Source organism: Fukomys damarensis, unplaced genomic scaffold (genome assembly GCF_012274545.1).
Source record: "Fukomys damarensis isolate Sample0158 unplaced genomic scaffold, DMR_v1.0_HiC HiC_scaffold_12, whole genome shotgun sequence".
NCBI lineage: Eukaryota > Metazoa > Chordata > Mammalia > Rodentia > Bathyergidae > Fukomys > Fukomys damarensis.
The window spans coordinates 43,583,687-43,604,588 of record NW_022900924.1 but is presented as its reverse complement, the minus strand read 5'-3'; the positions used below and the strand labels follow the sequence as shown (position 1 = coordinate 43,604,588).

The 20,902-nt window shown below is 38.2% G+C and overlaps 1 protein-coding gene across 5 annotated transcripts in view; it reads right to left on the bottom strand.

Moving 5' to 3' along the window:
• Window positions 1–5,122: 5,122 nt before the first annotated feature.
• Window positions 5,123–20,902, bottom strand: part of Pigx (phosphatidylinositol glycan anchor biosynthesis class X) — a 19,613-nt gene continuing 3,833 nt past the window's right edge. For 2 of the 5 annotated variants that reach the window (XM_033762555.1, XM_033762556.1), the window contains exons 3-6: window positions 18,572–18,713; window positions 11,678–11,891; window positions 9,042–9,205; window positions 5,123–5,463 (exon numbers count right to left, since the gene is read on the bottom strand). In XM_033762555.1, the coding sequence (XP_033618446.1) occupies window positions 5,320–5,463; window positions 9,042–9,205; window positions 11,678–11,891; window positions 18,572–18,713 (664 nt within the window). In that variant the 3' untranslated portion in view covers window positions 5,123–5,319. Of the gene's footprint in view, window positions 5,464–9,041; window positions 9,206–11,677; window positions 11,892–18,571; window positions 18,714–18,976; window positions 19,012–20,902 lie in introns of all 5 variants that reach the window. The other 3 variants (XM_033762557.1, XM_010624025.2, XM_010624027.2) reach the window with 3 other exon arrangements.

The window sequence follows — 20,902 nt, the reverse complement described above, 5'->3', positions numbered from 1 at the left end:
TTTTTCTTCCGTCTGCTTTCTTGGGGACTTTGTATTGGGGTAGCCAGTCCAACATCGAGTTCACCGTTGTGCGTCATCTCCACTCAGGTCCTGACCACTGGGGATGCTAACAGGATACACAAATCTCTGCAACACTTCTGTCTGGAAATTCATCTCTTCTCCATTTTGCTCCTTAACCTACAGAACCTTACAATATTTTGCTACCAAGTTAAATCTCACTTCTTTGCAAACTAAGGCCATCCACGTATGCACTTATCCTACAACTATCTGAAGGTCCAGTATGTGCAGGACATTGTTAGGCATCAGGCATACAGGGCGAACATGACTCACTTTGATTTTGTGGAGCATATAAATATGAAAAAAATTACTGCTATCAGGTAGGTTATGAGGAAAAAATGAGGGAGTTACTTTGAATACAGTGACCAGAGAAGGCCCCTTTAAGGAACTGGGATTTAAGTCCAAAAGAGCACGAGACAGGCATGAGAACCAGCACGCAGGGGTAAACATTACAGGCAAGAGGGAAGAGGGATTGACAATGTTGGTTAAGAAGGTTGTGTAGCTAGAACTCAGTGTGGGAAGGATTTAGTATAAGAAAACACTGGTGCAGGTAAAATTCAGGTAAGAAGTCTGCACCTTATTCCAAAAAGTCATTAAAGGGTTTTAAGCAAAAAGTTGATGTCATATAGTTTACACCTTAAGATTACCAGACTGCTATGCAGAATGGAAAACAGAGATGCAAGAAGGGAAATGAACAAAGGAAGGCCACAATCGATGTAGTGAAAATAGAGACAGACAGACTGTGCTTATCTCTGGATATACAGCAAAAAATTCAACTGACATGGAGGGCAGAAGAGAGAATGTAATCAAGCAGCATGATACACTTAATATGAAAGTGTCCCATTAGCACACACAGAAAAGGAGAAGTTGAGTTTGTGATCCACCGTAGGACTTTACCCTACCCTTTTGATCTTGCTCAAAAGCCTATACCTATTGCATGCATGCTGCCATGGGCTGTTTGTAACATCAAAAGCTGTAAAGGCTTGCCATCACTGGCCCTCCACAAACATGCAGAACACTTATTTTACTGTGGGCTTGGCAGAGAGGGGAGAAAGTTCTCTTTAGAACTGATTAACCATAAACTTTCCCACACATGGGTTTGAAAGTTTCAGTCTGTAGTATTGTCGAATCAGAAAAGTGACCCTTTATGCTCTAGGACCTGGAAGAAACGAATTGTCTTTGCGCAGATGCACCTTCAACCCAGGTCTCAAAGGAGGACAGGTTTCCAAAGCACTCACTCTACTTCTAATTCACCTGAGGAAACAATGCACTACCAGTGGGTCGAACAAAGCAGTATGGTGGTGCGTGCGCGCACTCAGGAGGTAGTGGTGTTCAAGGCCAGCCTGAGTATATAGTGACACTGTCTCAAATCCCACCTTGACCCCCGCCCCCGCAAACAACTACAAACAGTATAAAGAGAATAACAGAGCCCATATGGACTTGGCTGTAATCCCAGTACCTGAGAGGCTGAGGTAGGAAGATCGACATAAATTTGAAGCCAGCCTGGGCTACATAGTGAGTTCAAGGCCAGCCTAAACTACATAGTAAGACCTTGTCTCAAAAAAAAAAGTTTCACTTGCATTTACATTTTTTGTTACAATTTTAAATACCTGTATAAATGAGTGTTATAGATTGTGTTTAGATGTCCCCCCAAAGCCTCATGCAGTCATAGGTGGGTCTTTTTCTGAATTGATTGATAGTACAATGCTAGGCTCAAGGGTACTAGAATTAGGGTATGAATGCTACACGCCCTATGTAGCCTGGATAAAATATAAGGGATAGAAAGAGCCGTGGCGCATTGGGTAGCTTTACTGTAACTGTACCACTACATAATTTTATGAAAGGAAAAATACTTTCAAGGTTTGCTATTCCAGGCGGCCAGTCTCCTTTTTACAGAAGAGGCTGGTAACAATGCCAGAGCTAAGTGGGAGCTGACTCTATTCCAGTTGTTCAGAGTTGAGTATGGATCTGGCTTGGAATTATTAAAACACTGCAGGGTCTCACCCTGGGACTTGTTACTTAACACTATTATAGTGGGATACAAAAATTTGCATTTCTGTTAAGTTCTCAGGTGATACTACTATTCTAGGGACCACACTTGGACAGTTACTTTTAAAAACCAACATCTGTGAAGATTAGAGATGCCGAAGGACAAATAAAAATGTACTGAACTTATCAGTTATCCTGTGATTAGCTTGATTTGTCTGTTGTCATTTTCTATAAAGAAAACACCATTTATATACATCAGTCTTTTAAAAGAACTTTAGAAGCTCATCTGTATACACCTTTCCAGTTTTAAACTGATTGGAGATTTGCAGGCTTTTGTCATATCACAAAAACAATAAACAAAGGTCTTTAGGCATTTGCTTACAATGTTTGTTAGGCTCATAATACAATCATGTGTAATGTATCTCATTTCAGCTTTTGAGCAGAAAAACAAAATCCATGAACTAGAATATATTTTTTGCTACATTCACTACTGGCAGTTACAACATGCTGTTTCTCTGAAATCCTGCTTCTAACTCTTGAAAAAATTTCCTGCGTGATTGTGTTAACAATAAACAACTGTGTCATTACGAAAAAAAAAAAGAGCTGTGGTGGATCCTTGTTTGCTTGTTTTGCTACTCTCTGCCCACCATGAACTGATTTTCCTCTGTGATGCTGGTCTGCCATGCTACCCTGCCTTGGAGCCAGCTGATTATGGACCAAAACCTCTACAAACTGTGAACTAAATAAACCTTTCCCCCTTAACTGACACTTCTGTCTCAGCAATAAGAAAAAAGTAACTAAGACAATGAATAAATATCTGAACCACATTCTAAACCATAATCTTAAATAGTAACCTGAAAATGTGTTGAAATATTGACGGGACTTGGTTCTGATGAACAATTTAAAAAATATAGTAGCGAGGCATGGTAGTCAGGCCTATAATCCCAGCACTCAGGAGGCTGAAGCAGGAGGACTGCCATGATTTGAGGACAGCTTGACATACACAGTAAGTTCAAGGTCAGCCTATACTACAAACTAACACTGTCTCAAAAAACCAAGTTGTTGTGTGTGGTGGCTCATACCTGTAATCCCAGAACTCAGGAGGGCTGAGACAGAAGGATCTCTGAGAATTCAAAGCCAGTCTGGGCTACAAAGTAAGTTTCAGGCCAGCTGAACTACAAATGGAGACTCTGTCTCAAAAACAAAAACAAAAACTACATAAATACATAATCACAAACATTATTTTTTTCTTGGTAGCAGGGATGGAACCTTTTCTTTTCTTTTTTTTTTTTTTTGGTACCAGGGATCGAACTCAGGACCTTGCACTTGCGAGGCAGGCGCCGGAACCACTGAGCTAAATCCCCAGCCCGGAACCTTTTGAGACAGGGTCTTACTGGAACTTGCAAACCTCCTGCCTCAAGCCCCCTTGTTGCTGGGATTACAGCTATGGGCTTCACATACATTCTTAAAAAGTTAAGGGCCAGGGATTTAGCTCAGTGGTGCTGAGCCTGCCTTATAAATGCAAGGTCCTGAGTTCGATCCCTGGTACTGCAAAAAAAGAAGTTAAACAGTATCGCTCTATTATCTGTCTAACCATGCTCCAAAATACTGTCATTGGTGAATTTTAACTGACATATACATAAATTCACAGAATGCCATAGTTCACTTAATCCCATAGTGCAAGAAATGCTTGTGAAACATGGAATTCTTTCTTATACGAAAACACAAAACAGGTATGAAAAAGCTAGACTGCGTTAAAATGTTAGTTATTTTAAAGATCTCTAATATGTATGAGCTTTGTGGCACTGGATTGGTTGCCTTTTTATTTAAATCACAAGCAACCTCCCCCCCAAAAAGCCATTAAGACTAGTCAAGCTGTACATGTCAAATTATTTATTTTCATAAAAACACTAAAGTGCTTTAGGGAAATAAGCAGCGACACCATATATAAACATGTATCATGTCCCATTACCCTAAATAAAACAAACAATGCCAATATATCTTGGCTTCTGTTGTGGAACATGCCTGCCCTAAAGACAGAAAGGTTGATTGACTGAGACAGGGTCTTGCTGTGTAGCCCAGAAATCCTGCCTCAGCCTCCCAGAGAGCTGGAATTGTAGGCATGTGCCACCACACCTGGCTTAAAGCTTCATTTTTTTAATCAGGTCTGTGGCGCTTTATTTTCTTATCCAAGTATAACAGTAAACCAAACCATCTGTTTAATAACAAATCACCTGAAGATTTCTTTTTTTTGGTAAATGTTCAACGTAATAAAATACACACTTTAAAATGACAATCTGAGTTGTCCTCCTGACAAACTTAGTACTAAATCTTAGTATTCAGCTTCATCAAATCCTTTACCAATTTGTACATTTGGAAGAAATATTACAAAAAGTAAAAGAATGAAAATGCTTTAGTAATCAATTTTGATAAATTTCAAATAAGTCGCTTTAATACTTTCATGAAATTAGGGTTTAACAAGCCCAATTTTCATCCAAATAATTTTATTTTTACTTATGCTTTTCTCAATTTTTACCATCAATTGAGAGGTTTCTATTTAAAAAAATGTGAATAATTTGTCACTAAGGTATAATGAGCTTATTTTTCTATCCCAACTAAAGATAAAGTCATGGGCCAGGGATTTAGCTCAGTGGTGCTCTTATCTGCCTCACAAGCACAAGGTCTACAGTTCAATTCCCAGTACCAAAAAAACAACAACAAAAAAGAGCCAGGTGTGGTGGCACACGCCTGTAATCCCAGCACTCGGGAGGCTGAGACAGGAGGATCACTCTGTGAGTTTGAGACCAGCCTGGGCTACATAGTGAATTCCTGGTCAGTCTCAACTACATAGTGAGACCCTGTCTCAAAAAACCAAAAAACAAACTAAAAAAAGAAGATTAAAGTCATTTTCACAAAATAAATGTGAACATTAACAGAACTAAGCCTCCTCTATTGGCATCTGATGATTAAAAATTACCAAAGGTTTAAACAATAGAACACTAATTTTTTTGCAACTGTGTCTCAAAAACAGGCTAGCCTTGAACTCATGGCAATCCTCCTGCCTCAGCCTCCCCCAGTTTTGGAATTACAGGCATACACCACCACACCCAGTATGGAACACTAAATTTTTTAATTGAGTGAGATCCGAAATTCATCTGGTAAATGTAATTTCAGTTATAAATGAAGATGAAAAACAAAAGTTAATTCTGGAAGAACACTTCTTTTTACAAATGAATAAGTCTTAGTTTTATTTAAAAATCTGCTACATAAAGATTATAGGGAAAAATTCCCATATTTGAAAACAGCTACAAGAATCAAACTAGAACACAGGATTGTAACGAGCAGAGTCACAGAACATACTAAAGAGGTATGTATACTCAGTCCCACTGGAACTTGTAGGGTCACATTCTTATGTATCTGTGGAAAGAGAGGGACAGAAAATTAAAGATATTTAAAATGCAGCACATCCTTCTTGGATGAGACCACTGCTTCTTTGATTTTAATTTGATCTCTTCCTTTTTTCTTTTAAATCTTTCAGCCAATGCAATATTATACGTAACATTATTGTATGACTTTTAAATCTAATATTTCATTTAAAACTGCAGACCAGATTCCATTCCCACAATAACTCACAAGACCACATTAGTTCTAACTTTTCCCACTTTACATAGAGTTGAATATGCAGTATTCTTTTCTAAAAAAGCTATATCCCAACATCACCCCTAGGGTCAATATAAACATGTTCTTCCTCTTATTCTGTTTCTCATTAGAATATAGAATTCTAAGTTGAGCCCTAGAGAAAAAAAAATTAAAACAATAAAACTAAAGTACTTATACTGTTTTGTGGCTTCTCTCCAATATGGTTGTTATTCACATATTATACAACTGAACTGAATGTATCCTTTACTGTGACTAGCAATGCAAAAATTATCTTATGTTTAATTTAGTTTCTACTTTTTATTTGTTTTTTTTTGTTTTGTTTTGTTTTGGTACCAGGGATGGAACTCAGAACCTTGCACTTGCGAGGCAGGCAGGAGCACCACTGAGCTACATCTCCAGCCCAGTTCCATTTAGCTTTGTTTATTTTGGTTTGGTTTGATATCAAGAATGGAACCTTGCACTTGTGAGGCAGGTGGCAGAACCACTGAGCTAAATCTCTGGCCCCAGTTCCATTTAGTTAGTTAGTTAGTTTGTTTGTTTTTGAGACAGGGTTTCACTATGTAATTGAGACTGACCTGGAACTCACTATGTAGCCCAGGCTGGTCTCAAACTCATAGCAATGCTCTTCCCTCAGCCTCCCGAGTGCTGGGATTACAGACTTGTACCACTAAACCGGGCAGTTCCATTTAGTTAGTTAGTTAGTTTGTTTGTTTTTGAGACAGGGTTTCACTATGTAATTGAGACTGACCTGGAACTCACTATGTAGCCCAGGCTGGTCTCAAACTCATAGCAATGCTCTTCCCTCAGCCTCCCGAGTGCTGGGATTACAGACTTGTACCACTAAACCGGGCAGTTCCATTTAGTTAGTTAGTTAGTTTGTTTGTTTTTGAGACAGGGTTTCACTATGTAATTGAGACTGACCTGGAACTCACTATGTAGCCCAGGCTGGTCTCAAACTCATAGCAATGCTCTTCCCTCAGCCTCCCGAGTGCTGGGATTACAGACTTGTACCACTAAACCGGGCAGTTCCATTTAGTTAGTTAGTTAGTTTGTTTGTTTTTGAGACAGGGTTTCACTATGTAATTGAGACTGACCTGGAACTCACTATGTAGCCCAGGCTGGTCTCAAACTCATAGCAATGCTCTTCCCTCAGCCTCCCGAGTGCTGGGATTACAGACTTGTACCACTAAACCGGGCAGTTCCATTTAGTTAGTTAGTTAGTTTGTTTGTTTTTGAGACAGGGTTTCACTATGTAATTGAGACTGACCTGGAACTCACTATGTAGCCCAGGCTGGTCTCAAACTCATAGCAATGCTCTTCCCTCAGCCTCCCGAGTGCTGGGATTACAGACTTGTACCACTAAACCGGGCAGTTCCATTTAGTTTTGAAGATGAAGGGATTCACTTAGAAATCTTGGGAAATTTTATGGTTTAAAAATAAGTTTTTACAAAGATTAAAATTTAGACAACTTAGGAATATTTTCATTTTTGGTTGCTTTTTGTAACTGGGTCACACACACACACACACACACACACACACAGTTAGGGATTTAGCTTAGTGGTTCCACCGCCTGCCTTACAAGTGTAGGACCCGAGTTTGATCCCTAGTACCAAAAAAACCAGGGTGGGGGTGTATCTGAAGCCAGGCATAGTGGCACACACCTGTGATCCTAGCACTTAGACTATGGCAGAAGGATCACTGAGAGTTTTAGGCTAGCCTGGTCTACATAAGATTGAGGGCAGCCTAAACTACACAGTGAGACCATGTCTCAAAAGACAACAGTAATACTTTAATTATTTATTTTATAGCATTGCAAACTACTAATACTTTTGTTTTGTGATGGTCTCAATATTTTTTTACAATCAATAAATAGAAAATAAACACTAAGCATATGTTTCACTCATATGAAAAAATCAAATGCATTTTTCCAGATGTAAATCAGAGTTTAAAAAAAAAGTTTAGGCCCTAGATGGAATTGGTAGTTTACTCAAAAGCAATTCTACGCTATGACAACAGTCACATCTGTTTGAAGAAAGTTCCCCAATATAAAATAGCAGTGCTTAGTAGTCAGCCTGCAGTATAAGGAGTTCTCCTAGCTAATTTGGTGGATAAATTGAGCAACCACAAGGAAATTACTTCAAATTTCAATAGAATAGTACTTATGGAAAGACTGCCTTAAGGTTGATTAACAGTTAAGGTGTCTGCTTACTTAAATTTTAAATTTATTTTATTTTGGTGCACTCATTTGACTCTTTGGGGTTGGTACCAGGGATTGAACTCAGGACCTTCTGCTTGCCAGGCAAGCATGGCACCACTGAGCTAAATCTCTAGCCCTCATTTGACTCTTTGTAAAAGTAAAATATAGCCGGGCATGGTGGCACATGCCTGTAATCTCAGCACTCGGGAGGCTGAGGCAGGAGGATCGCTGTGAGTTTGAGACCAGCCTGGGCTACATAGTGAGTTCCAGGTCAGTCTCAACTACATAGTGAGACCCTGTCTCAAAAAACAAAAAAAAAAAAAAAAAAAGTAATAATAATAATAATAAAAAAATATAAAAATGATGACAAGATTGTGGCAAAAGCAGACCTGAAAGAGAGTAAGAAATGAGGAGAAACAAACAGTAATATGAGCATAAGTTTAAAAAGTAGCTCAAAATAAAAATGATAAAATTTATTTTTAATATTCACTAATAAATGCTATTGTGCTTTTAAAAAAAGTAGCTCAAAAAAGGCGAATAAAAAGAGATTCAGCATTATGAAGAGAGGAAAAAGTAGACTCTGTTCACCAGAGTAAGTAGGCAACTGTAAACTCGTAAGACAAAACTAGAGCTAGAAAATATTAATGCCCAATTTAATAACTCAAAACAAGTTGTAGAGGTAAAAACTACAAAATAGTTTGAAATAGCCTCAACTTGGATATAAATAATAATACAATTGTCTAAAAATTTTATCACAGTTGAAATATTACTACTTTGGGTATTAGTTTCCTTTTTCTACTTGCTCTATATAATATAGTAAAGTTAACTAGTTTATTTTCTTGTTAAAAATTTAATTAAAAGTTGTAAATAAAAATAAAGCTTTCCTATAAAGGAAAACCAGTTGAACTTGCTACTATTTTTCTCTGCCATTTCCCACTTTTGAGTAGCACACCAGCCATACAGTACTTCTTCTTGGAACCAGAGAAACACAGGACTGGCTATAGATCACCAGGCCCTCAGGTGAATGGTTCTTTACCCCAGTGGGAGTTAGTGTTACCAACAATAGCAACGAAAGACTATTAAAAACAAACAAAAAGCAGCATTCATCATTTAGAGGAAAAAATGCTAATTCCTTAACTGTAGAAGAAACAGACTTTAAATGCGAAAACAATATCTGACACAGTATATGAGATTGGCTCACTGGTCTGTACTTCAGGCTGCTCCACTGGCAGATGTCCTTACTCCTCAGAGCACAAGGAGCTGCAGCCTCGGATTGCGCCCAGCTTCTCAACACCGGGAGCTCTGAGAGAAGCAGAAGAACATGTTATCAGAAAACCTGTGTTTGGACTCAGGACTAGGCTTGTACTGAACCTCAACGCAAGTTTATGGTGCTGGGATAAGAGTAATTAAACATGTGAACATACACTGTATGTGACTTGGATCCAACTATCGCATGGTGTTATTTTAGTACCCTTTTTTTATAGGAAGCCTAAGAAATTAAAATAATATTACAGAGGTTGTACATGATTTCTTCAATTCCATTAAAAATTTAAAATTTGTTTATTTTCCAGTACTGGGCCTCACACAAGCTAGGAAAACACTTTATCACCAAGCTACTCCCTAGCCCTTTTTTCTTTTCTTTTTTAATTTTGGGATACAGTTTAGCTAAGTTGCTAAGTTGCCCAGGTCAGAGTCAAATTTGCAATCCTCTTGCCTAAGCCTCTGAAAGTGCTGGATTATAGGCGATTGTCACTGTGCCCAGCTCTGAACCCTTTGTTTTGAGATAGAGTCTCATTAAATTGTCCAGGCTGCCCTCAAATTTGCAATCCTCTACTTCAGCCTCCTGAGTACCTGGGATTAGAGATATAAACCACTACACTGGGCTCTTTTTTGGATGCATAATATACATTCAGAAAAGCAAACACAAACAACTTAATTGTTCAACTGATAAATTTCCAAATAAAACTAACATAAAAAGCACTTAGATCAAAATCAAAATAATAAATATCAGATCTACCACTATTTTCTCAGGAAAGGTACTTCTTTTAAATCTGACTTAGAAGGGGAAAAAAGGTACTATTAATATAAACACACAACTAAACTGGCCAAAGAAAGCTAATAAGGCCAAACATTTCTTAATTTTCTCATCATAAAAAGTTTTTTAAAATTTTATTTTATTGGTACATTTTAGATATACATAATGATCACATTCATCATAGGGAATATTTACCTGTACATACCTTGCTACTTCTTTTTTTTCCCATTCCTCTCCCCTCCCTTCAACCCCTTTTCCCCTCATTTACAAAAGCTGTTTCCATTTTTTTCCTTCTATTCTCTTTTTTCCTTGCCCCTTCCTTCCTTTTCCCTTCCCCCTCCTTGTTCCCCTCTCCACTTGAACATACATCATGAAAGGTTTGGTTTTTTTGTTTTTTTGAGACAGGGTCTCACTATATAGTTGAGGCTAACCTGGAACTCACTATGTAGTCCAGGCTGGTCTCAAACTCACAGCGATCCTCCTGCCTCAGCCTCCCGAGTGCTGGGATTACAGGCATGCGCCACCACGCCCGGCTCATCCTGAAAGGTTTTAATGATGACAAATATAACACTAACAGCAATCTGTTTGCCAGTTTCTAGTGAACAGCTTTAACTTTTGTAAACACTCTATATAAAACAGCCCAAATTTAGAGACAACCAAAAATCTGAAAGCTTCTTTTTTTATTTGATACCAGGGATCAAACTCGGATCCCTGCACTTGCAAGGCAGGCGGTAGAACCACTAAGCTAAATCCCTGGCCCGAAAGCTTCTTAAACTAAGTAAAAGTCTCAATTCTGAGAAAACTGTGAAAACGAAATCTTTAACTTACCCCAATCTCCACAAAAAAATAACAATAATACTGTAAAAAATAAAAGCTTGAGGACAAAGCTTATAATGAAAGTAGGTGATAAAGTATCCCCTTCGACACTAAAATAGAGTAGGTGAGACAAGACACGGAAAGCCACAAATCCTGTAATGTCAGCACGCACATTCAAAAAAAGCAGCCAAGAGACAGCATGGATCAATGGGTACAAAAACAACCAGGTGTCATTCACCAACTGATGAAAACGCAGCACCTCCCATAGTCTTGTCAATGGAATCTGAATCTGATCATACCTCTGAATTCACCTGCCAGTTTCCAGGAAGTAAAGGGATCAGAGGAACACGATAAGCCACGTTGTGAGGAAAACCCCACAACATGAAGAAACCCAATAGATCAAATGGTCTGGTTTCTTCTCGGGTTCCTTCTGCCCCACCCTCCCCTACTGGGTATAGAATTCAGGACCTTGTGTTTGCAAGGCAGGCAAGGAGCCACTGAGTTAAATCCCCAGCCCCTAGCTGGTTTCTTTCAACAGATCAGTTTTGAAGAAAAGAAAGAGACAAAGGAAAACTGCTGACTAGGACACTTAGTGGAAGTAAGAGATTTTTAAAAAACTGGGCAATACTAAATGATAGTATCTAAGAATCTTGCCCATTATGGTGATAAATACTGTATAAAGAAGCATAAGGAAAGGATAAAAAGTCAGTACAGTAAGTTACTCTTAGAGTGAAGGGAGGCTATGCTGGTAGGATGGCTGGCAAAGAGCTACATCCTCACCTGGAGTGTATTTGCCTTACTATAAGTAATATACAAGTGTATTTGCCTTACTATAAGCCATCAAAGTCCATTTTCGTGTAGTTTTTCCATATCTGCACTTCCTTTTACAATCAAAAAGTTATAAAAGGACTTTCAACTCTCACCTCGGTCACAGGACATCAACAGATCTGGGTTACGGACCACGATCAAGGTTTCTGCACCTTCACTGTGTGGTCGGTGGTAGCGATAGTGCACAGGTAAAAAGGCCTGGAAACAGTCAACACACCGTGCATCTTGACGGGCATAAATGAGAACTTCAGATTCCTCAGACAAATAGCTGGGGGCTTCTATATTAAAATTTTCTGAAACCATCTCAGCCTGTTGAAAAGACAACAAATGCTAATCAAGAAAAATAAATGAATGAGGAAAAAACAAGACAAGCGTAAAACCACAAGATCGTTGTTCAGATATGCAGAGTGTCAAATTTTTCCCCTGACAGACCATTTCCAGATGTGATCTGCAAATAACAATGGTAGACTAGGGAAACAATACCCTGGGGCACCAAACTCCGTAACAATTGTCTCTGTAAATTTATTAACCTGTGTTTGGGTGACAAAACAGGTACCAAAAAAAGAGAAATTTTGTGAATAAATATAGCACAATTAAATAAATATAAAAACCACTAAAGCAAAAACAGTTAAACCTGTACCAGGTTAAAATGATTGGTATCATTCTGGTGATTTCCTGTTCCTTTGTGGAGTAAGTCAACTGGTAGTGACTACGACACAGCACTGTGGTCAGGAAGTCAAGGCAAAGATCAGCAACTATTTCTAGGTGTGTAAAAGGTTAATGGAAGATATGGCGATGATTTTTTTTTCTTTTGATGGTACCAAGGATTGAACCAAGCCCCTCATGCATGCTAGGCAAATACTCTACCACAGAGCTATTCTCCCAACTGCTACAAATGATTTTCAAAAAAATAACTTGTTAAAAACTACTGTAAGTAGCTGGGTATGGTGGCACATGCCCGTAAACCTAGCACTGAGAAGGCCAGCCTGGGCTACACAGGGAGGTCTAGGGCCAGTTGAACTACACAGTGAGACCCTGTCTCAAATAAAATATTCTAAAAATAAAAATATAAAACATTTCTTCTAAGCTACATATAATTCAGTCTCATTTTCTTTTCTAATTCAATGACCTACATCTTTTAATAGGGATATTTATTTATACTCAATATGACTATTAATATGTATAAGTATAAAGCTATAATTTTTTTTGTTTCGTTTTTTGTTTTTTTGAAACAGTGTCTCACTATGTAGTTGAGCCTGACCTGGAACTCACCATGTAGCCCAGGCTGGTCTCGAACTCACAGCGATCCTCCTGCCTCAGCCTCCTGAGTGCTGGGATTACAGGCATGCACCACCACGCCCAGCTATCATCTTGTTTTTTATTCTCTGTAACATCTGTTCTCTAGTCTCTTTATCATCCCCTTCTGCTTCTATTGGATTGGCTGAAGTATTTTATTCCATTGTATCTGTTTGCCTGGCAAATTAGCTATAACTCTGTTATTTTCATGACTGCTTTAGGGTTTATATATTTAACTTATCACAACCTTTGTGCTATTTCTAGCACACATTTTACTTTTACAAATAGCACGAATAGTACACTACATTGTTATTTTTGTTAATAATCTCATACAGAGAGTTAAATAGTAAGGGGAAAAGACATATTTACCCACCCAGTTACCATTTTAAGCATTCTCCTTCCTTTGGAGTACATCTAGATTTCACCTGAAGACTTGCTGTAACATTTGTTGTAATGGACGTCTAATGACAGGTTCCTTCAGCTTTGTACGTCTCAAAGTCTTCACTTCCCCTTCATTTTGAGAGCTATTTTCAGTGGGTACAGAATTTTAAAATCACAGGTTTTCCTTTTTCTTTTTTTCCCTCCCTCACTACTGGGGGTTAAATCCAAGGTTTTTGCATGTGCTACACAAGGGTTCTACCACTTGGCTACACTGGGTCTCACTAGTTGCCCAGGTTGGCCTCAAACGAGATTCTCCTGTCCTAGTCACCCAAGAAGCTGGAATCACAGATATGCGCCGCCATGCCTAGCCACAGGCTTTTCTGTGAATACTTTCAAGATGAAGCTGTTCTGTCTCCTTGTTTGTGTTGTTTCTGACAAATCTGCTGTCATCATTATTTTTGTTTCTCTGCATAACAGCTTTTCCTCTTGGTGCTTTTAAGATTTTCTTACTATTTCAAAAAATTTTGGGAGTGCCTAGGTAAAGTTTTCATCAAGTTTCTTCCACTTGAGCATCTTACACGGGTTCATCAAATTCAGATTATTTTTCAACCAAATATTTTCCATGTCCATTCCTCTGTTGCTCTTCAAAACTCCAACTACACATACAGCAGACCACGTGAAGGCGGTACACAGTTCACCTGTGCTCCCCTCACCTTTTGCATTTACCTGTTTAAACTTTTGGTAGTTTCCATTGCTATGTCTCCAAATTGATCTTTTTTTTCCTGAGTGTTTTATCTGCCATTAATCCTGTTTACAGTATTTTTCATCTCACACGCTACAGTCTTAATATTTAAAAGTCCAATGCTGCTCCTTTTACATATCTTCCACGTCTCTACTTAACTTTAGCACAAATGAAAGATGGGTGTAACAACTGTTTTATGGTTGGCTTATTAATTCTAACATCTGGGTCACTTCTGGGTTGGTTTCAATTGATTCATTTACCTCCTCAATGTAAACTGTATTTTCCTACAGGCTCACACAACTGCTCTTTTTTTTTTTCCTTCAGGATTGGGGTCAAACTCAGCGCCTGGAACATGCAAGGCAAGAGTTCTAACTCAGCCATACTCCCAATCTCCTACCTACTTTTTATTAGAGTCAAGATAATGCGAAGTTGGTCTTATTTTTTCCTTTAAAATTTTTTTTTTTTTTTTTTTTTAACTTTTTTGTGGTGCTGGGGATGAACCCAAGCTAGACCAGCACTCTACCACTGAGCTGTATCCCCAGCCCTATGCTGGGTATTTCAGTATTCCTATAAATATTATTTCTTATTCAAAATTATTTAATTACTTTTAATTGTACATATTCTTTTCCTATAATATTAAGCTTTGTTTGAGACATAGTTGCTACGTACAACCGTTTTGTGTTTTTGAAAGTCTTGCTTTTAAGATTTGCTATGCATTGTTGCCTGCCTCGCAAGTGCAAGGACATGAGTTTGATCCCCAGTGCCAAAAAAAAAAAAAAGCTTTGCTACGCAGGACTGAAGCAATGCTAAGTTTGAGACTAAGTCAGTGGTGGCAAACCTATGGCATGCGTGCAGCAGCCAGCAGTTAATTTGAATTAACAAATTCAATGATTTGTTATCATTGAATGCTCTGAAAAGTTTACCATTGCTAAACTAAGTGCTTCCCATCAATGAATGAAAGCTTTTGTTTACTTCACCCACCATCCAATAAATTATAAGGCTTTTCTCAGTCAGCTGATGGGAAGAGAAACCACTCATGGCCTTGTCTCAATGGCAGGCGATGTTAACTCTAATTCTGTCAGCTGGTTCTCCCCCTGGCCTCAGTAGCCCCGCACACACAGGCATTAAAGTGCTGAGCTACCTACTCGAGGGAACCATCCACAGCTTTCAGGAGTGCTGTCTGGGTGCAGTTCCCTCCCCTCCAAGACACCCTCTGGTGAACTGTAGAAACCTGTGTTTATCCAGACCCTTAACCTTAGCTCTACAAGCAGGAAGTCCACCAGGCTCTGCCCGCGTTCCTCCTTCCTGCAATAACCCTGACAACTCTTAAGGCAGTGAGTAGGGACAATCCTGGGCTCACCTTCATTATTTCCCCTCTCCCGGATCTCACGCCTTTCTCTGCCTGATATTCATTGCCTATCTTCATATATTTTGTTTATCTCTTCGTTGTTTTAAGTGGGACACTAAATCTTTGTTCTCCTACATGTCAGAGACAGAATTCCTAACACTAAAAACTTTGCCTGACTAAAACTTATAGTTTTGAAAACAGTGTTTTCATAGGACCTACAGAATAGCAATTTGCTATATTTCAATCTGATATTAATACTGTTTTCAAAGAATATGAGAGGCCTTTGACTCCAAGTACCTGTTTAGAGGCTGATGATGTAGGTCAGTGGTAAAGTACCTGCCTGGCATATACAAGCCACTGGGTTCAATCTTGAGACTGAAGAAATTTTAAAAATCTGCCTAACAGCCCTGCCTAGAAATGAGGTTTATTTGATATTTTATCCTTGGTGAATCCTTTTAAAGATTGCATTTATTTTTAAACTGCTCATAGTCTTTATAAGGCATTTATTGTCACACTACTCTATTGCTGATGGAGCCAAAAATTCTATCACCAGGAAGAGATGAGGTCTCAGTCTAAGAATATGGGTGTCAACTAACCCTTACATATGAATTATCTTCCATCTAGTTAAACTTATCACACAATACTACCTCTTATGACAAAATTTCCCTGCACAGGAAAAGGACTCTAGTGTCAACTCAGCTAGAAAGAAGGAAAAGATATCTGATATACCAAGAAATCAACTTTCAATTATCTATCACAACTGTGACATCTATTTGCCTAGAAATTTTCAAAACAAGCAAAAATATAATATTTAGAGAGTAGATTATGGGGCAGAAAATCAAGATAAAGAAGAGCTTGTCAAGCAAAGTACAACGTCACCCTTTCCCTTCCTCCTCTTCTTGCGAGGGTCCACCTGCAAACATTCAAATTTCATCACAACCAAAGGTACACACATGACTTCATCTTGGATATTCCTTTTTAATTTTAAATTTTTCCAGTATCAGGAATTGAACTCAGGACCTTGAGCTTGCCAGGCAGGCGTGGTGCCACTGAGCGACATCCCCAGCCCAGATATTCCTTTTTTTAAAATTCCATTTTCTTCTAACATTGATAAGTGATTTTATCAAGTGGGTCCTAAATAGGATACCAAGCTATGTCACTACAAGTCAAGAACTGGGTGTAGGAGACCAGCTTGAAACCACAATGAGAAGACTTTAAAATATTACTGAATCGGCTTATAGTTCCACTATTGATTAAAATTGTGTTGATCCAAGGCCTTAGCGTGACTGGCTGAATAAGCCTTTGGCTGGTGTACACAGACAGAATTCCCCATGCCAATGGTCACAATTAGACCTCAATGATCAAGGAGATTGTGATGTCTCTAATAGCAAGATGACACTGCCACTGAGGATATATGACTCCATGCAAGCCATTCTCCCAGATCAAAGGTCAGCTAAAGATAATACAGGCAGCTTGTTAACTATGACCTGCGAGATAACACAGATGGCTTATTAACTGTGATCATCCTCTGCAAAGATGTAATCCTTCCTCCCTTTTGCAGACTGACTTATTGGTGCTTAAGTCCCGCCATCCCTTACATCTGCATTTATGCCCCTTGCTATGTTGTATAATCATAAATACTGACAAATCCAGAACTTGTGGTCTTAGCCAGGAAGATCAGATGGTCTTAGGAGAGAGCTAAGATCAGATCCCAACTCCACAAGGAATAAACCACTGTTTGTTCTTATTTTTTTATTCTTTGTATATTATTCTTTCATTCTCTACTGTACCCTCAGTCAGGTGATTGGGCATCCCCTGATACTGTGTTTAAATTTAAAGCTATTATTTTAAATTTGAAAGCTGTACTTATAATTCACAACTCAGTGAAGGAAAGAAACAGCAAGATCCTTCCAGATACATATGTGTAAACTGCTCTATGTACTATTTATGAACAAAAAAACTCTTTGAACACAGGAAGAAACTTGGCAACTAGAAGTTAGGTGGAAGTTTATCATTGTATGTCTTTTTTTTGTGGGGGGGGGGTACCAGGATTGAACTCTGGTCCTTGCACTTGCAAGGCAGGCGATGGAACCACTGAGCTAAATCCCAGGCCCTGTATGTCTTTTTCTATCTCCAGAATTTTGAGTCATGAAAATATAATTACTTATTAAATAATTAAAATAATGAAACAGGTGAGAAATTGGCCTAACCTACAATTACAAATAAACTGCCATGACTAATTTATCTATTTTGCCTTTAAAAATATATATATATAGATTATAATCTTATTAAACTAAGATAGTGAGTTTCCCCCAAAATTTCTTAGTAAGAATCATTTAGATCATGGCCAGGCATGGTAGTGCACACCTGTAACCCCAGCACACGGAAAGCTTAAGCAGGAGAATCACCACTAGCCAGCCTGGGCTACACAGAGAAAGCTGGTCTCAAAAAAAAAAAAAAAAGAATTATGTGGGTTGTTAAAAAAGAGTCTCTGGGGAGCAATCTAGACCTACTGAATCATGATTCCAGGAAGGTAAGACTCTGTACAAAATGCACCGCACTATGGTCCTTTGGCTCCTTACTGTGGAATCCCACTATGGTTCCCTGTGGCTCTTACCAAAGCTGGGGAAATTCTTTAAGGGGTAACATTCATGTTGGGAAGGAGCAGTAACATTGCAACTAGACAACCCTGGGCTTACTTTTTGGCTTACAAATATCCAAATAACCTAAGTTACTTGGTCTCATTGTGCCTGTTTCCTTATCTGTAAAACAGAGGTAATAACTTCAGTATTATTGTAAGAATTTATATAAAGGATAGGAGACACAATCTTTAAAGATTCATTTTTCTGCTTCCTTCAGAAAAAATTAAAGATATCTAGCACATAGTTGTTCAGTAAACATTAGTTTCCTTTCTTCTCACACCCAAATTATACAGGTGATGGGGTACATGTCTACCTAGTATAACAAGGTTATACCTTTCTTTGTCCCTAAACTATGAACCATGCTGCTGAAAAACATGTAACTAGCTCCACTTAGCTGGCTTAATCCTGACAAGTGGCGCTCACTTGTTGAAGACTACTACTCCCATTCTATCTCTAAAAAAGTCCCTCTATATATTTTGACAAACTTTAAAAAATATTACATCATCTTACTATTTTGCCTTAATCAAAATGATGGCATCCCTATATCTCTACCCCAAAAAATGTCCCCTAACAGCTATACCTCTGTTATGTTTTTTTCTTGCAATGAAGCCAACTCGTATGGATCCACAAAAAGTCCTGCGGGGATGGAATGTTTAATTAAGAGTCGGCAGGTCTGTAAGTCCTCCATGATTTCTCCAAACTTCACTTTTATTAAAAGGTCTCTGTAAGACAAATCATTTAAAGGAAATCCCTTCATTCAATTGTTAGATGAGACAGCATAACATCATATTGATAGTAATAGAAATTCTGGATTTTAAATTCATTTTCTAAAAGATTATCAAATCAAGTGAAATATTTATACCATTGCATCTTTCATAATTCATCAGTCACAGTTTAGCATTAGTATAAAAACAGTGTCCAAAAATAGTCACACACATATTTTGAATAGCAGCAAGACCAGGTATTTAGCTCAGTGGCACCTCACCTGCCTCGAAAGCACAAGGTCCTGAGTTGGATCCCCTGTACAAAAAAAAAAATTTAGCAACATAATTTGATGGGGAAAAGAAAGTCTTTTCAACGACTGGTACTGGGAACAGATGGACAAACAGAAATAACGGGGTGGGAATGTAGCTCAGTGGCAGCGAGCCTGCCTACCAAGTGGGAGGTCCTGGGTTCAATCCTTAGAACAATAAAAAGAGGGAGAGAAATAGACACAGAGACAGTAAAACAATAAATACTGATCTCTGTCATATAAGCATACATAAAAATTAATTTAAAATAGAGTATAAATCTAAATGTATCACTGCCCAGCTTTCTGTCAAGAGGCAGATTCTTTTTTTTTTTTTTTGGTACTGGGAATCGAACTCAGGTTCTTGTGCTTGGGAGGCTCAGAACCACTGAGCTAAATCCCCAGCCTAAGAGGCAGATTCTAGATGCCAATGCAGGGAGGGAGATGCAAGGCACTGTGGGGTCATCTCGCCTAAGCAGACAGAAGTCCACGCAGGCTGGAGTACCTAAAAGTCACAACACTAAGTTACAGAGAAAAGAATGGTGAAAAAGAGTTTTAAGAATCTCAGTAAACTCTAAGTAGGACATATACAAGCCACAATAAGGCATTTTATTACCCAGTCATTAAAAAAATAATTTAAAAAATCAAAGGATAAAGGTGTAGTATATAGGCCATAACAAAGGTGAGAACAAACCAGAAGACAGTGGACACAAAACATTTAAAGTTCTAAAAGAAAGGAAGCTGTCAACCTAGAATTATATATCCAGGAGAAAAATCCTTCCAAAATAAAGGCAAAATAAAGACTAACACAAACTAAAAGAATTTTTGTCACTGCAAGAAATAGTAAGCCGGGTGTGTGGTGGTGCACACTTGTAATCCCAGCACTCAGGAGGCTGAGGCAGGAGGATTGCTGTGAGTTTGCGACCAGCCTGGACTATATAATGAGTCCCAGGTCAATCTCAACTACATAGTGAGACCCTGTCTCAAAATAACCAAAAGAAAAAAGAAAAAAACAAATAGTAAAAGACATTCCTCAGGCAGAAAGAAAATGAAATCAAGATAGAAATATGGATCTACAAGAAAATATGGAGCAGTGTGGGAAATGATAAATATCTAGGTGAATATAAAAGGTTTTTTGGCCAGGTATGGTTGCATGTGCCTAAAGCTGCAGCTACTCTGAAGGCGGAGTCAGGAGGATCACTTGAGCCAGAAATTCAAGGCCAGCGTGGGCAAAATAGTGAGACACTAGAGGAAAGGAAAAAGAAACGAAACTAGTTTAAGATTCACACTCAGTTTACTCCAAATATTGCAAGAAAAAAAGAGAAAAGAGTAGATGAAACATATAGAAAAATAAATAGAAAAAAGTAGCAAGATGAATAGATTTAAACCAAATATATCAATATTTGCATTAAAAGCAATACTACAATCACTCCATTTTAATGCAAAGAGTAACAAACTATATAAAATAGCAAAATTTGACAATATGCTGTCTATAAGAAATGCACTGAATATACAGACAGATTTAAGTTAAAAGTAAAAGATGAAAAAAGACATGCAAACAATAAGGAGTGGTTATTTTACATCAGAAAAAGTAAACTTCAGGAAAACAAATACTGTCAGATATACAGAAGGACATTACACAAAGATAAAAGCAACCAATTCATTGAGACAGTGTAACAATCCTACATGTACCATAATAGTTTCAAAATATTCATACATTTTACTTCATACCCAAACCTGGAAGAATTGGACAAATAGACCAATCCACAGTTATAGCCAGAGATTTCAATACCCCACTCTCAATAACTGACAGAACAAATATACAGAAAATTAATAAAGATAGAGAAGGTGTGGGGCTCGGGATTTGGCTCAGTGGCACTGTGCCTGACTTGCAAGTGCAAG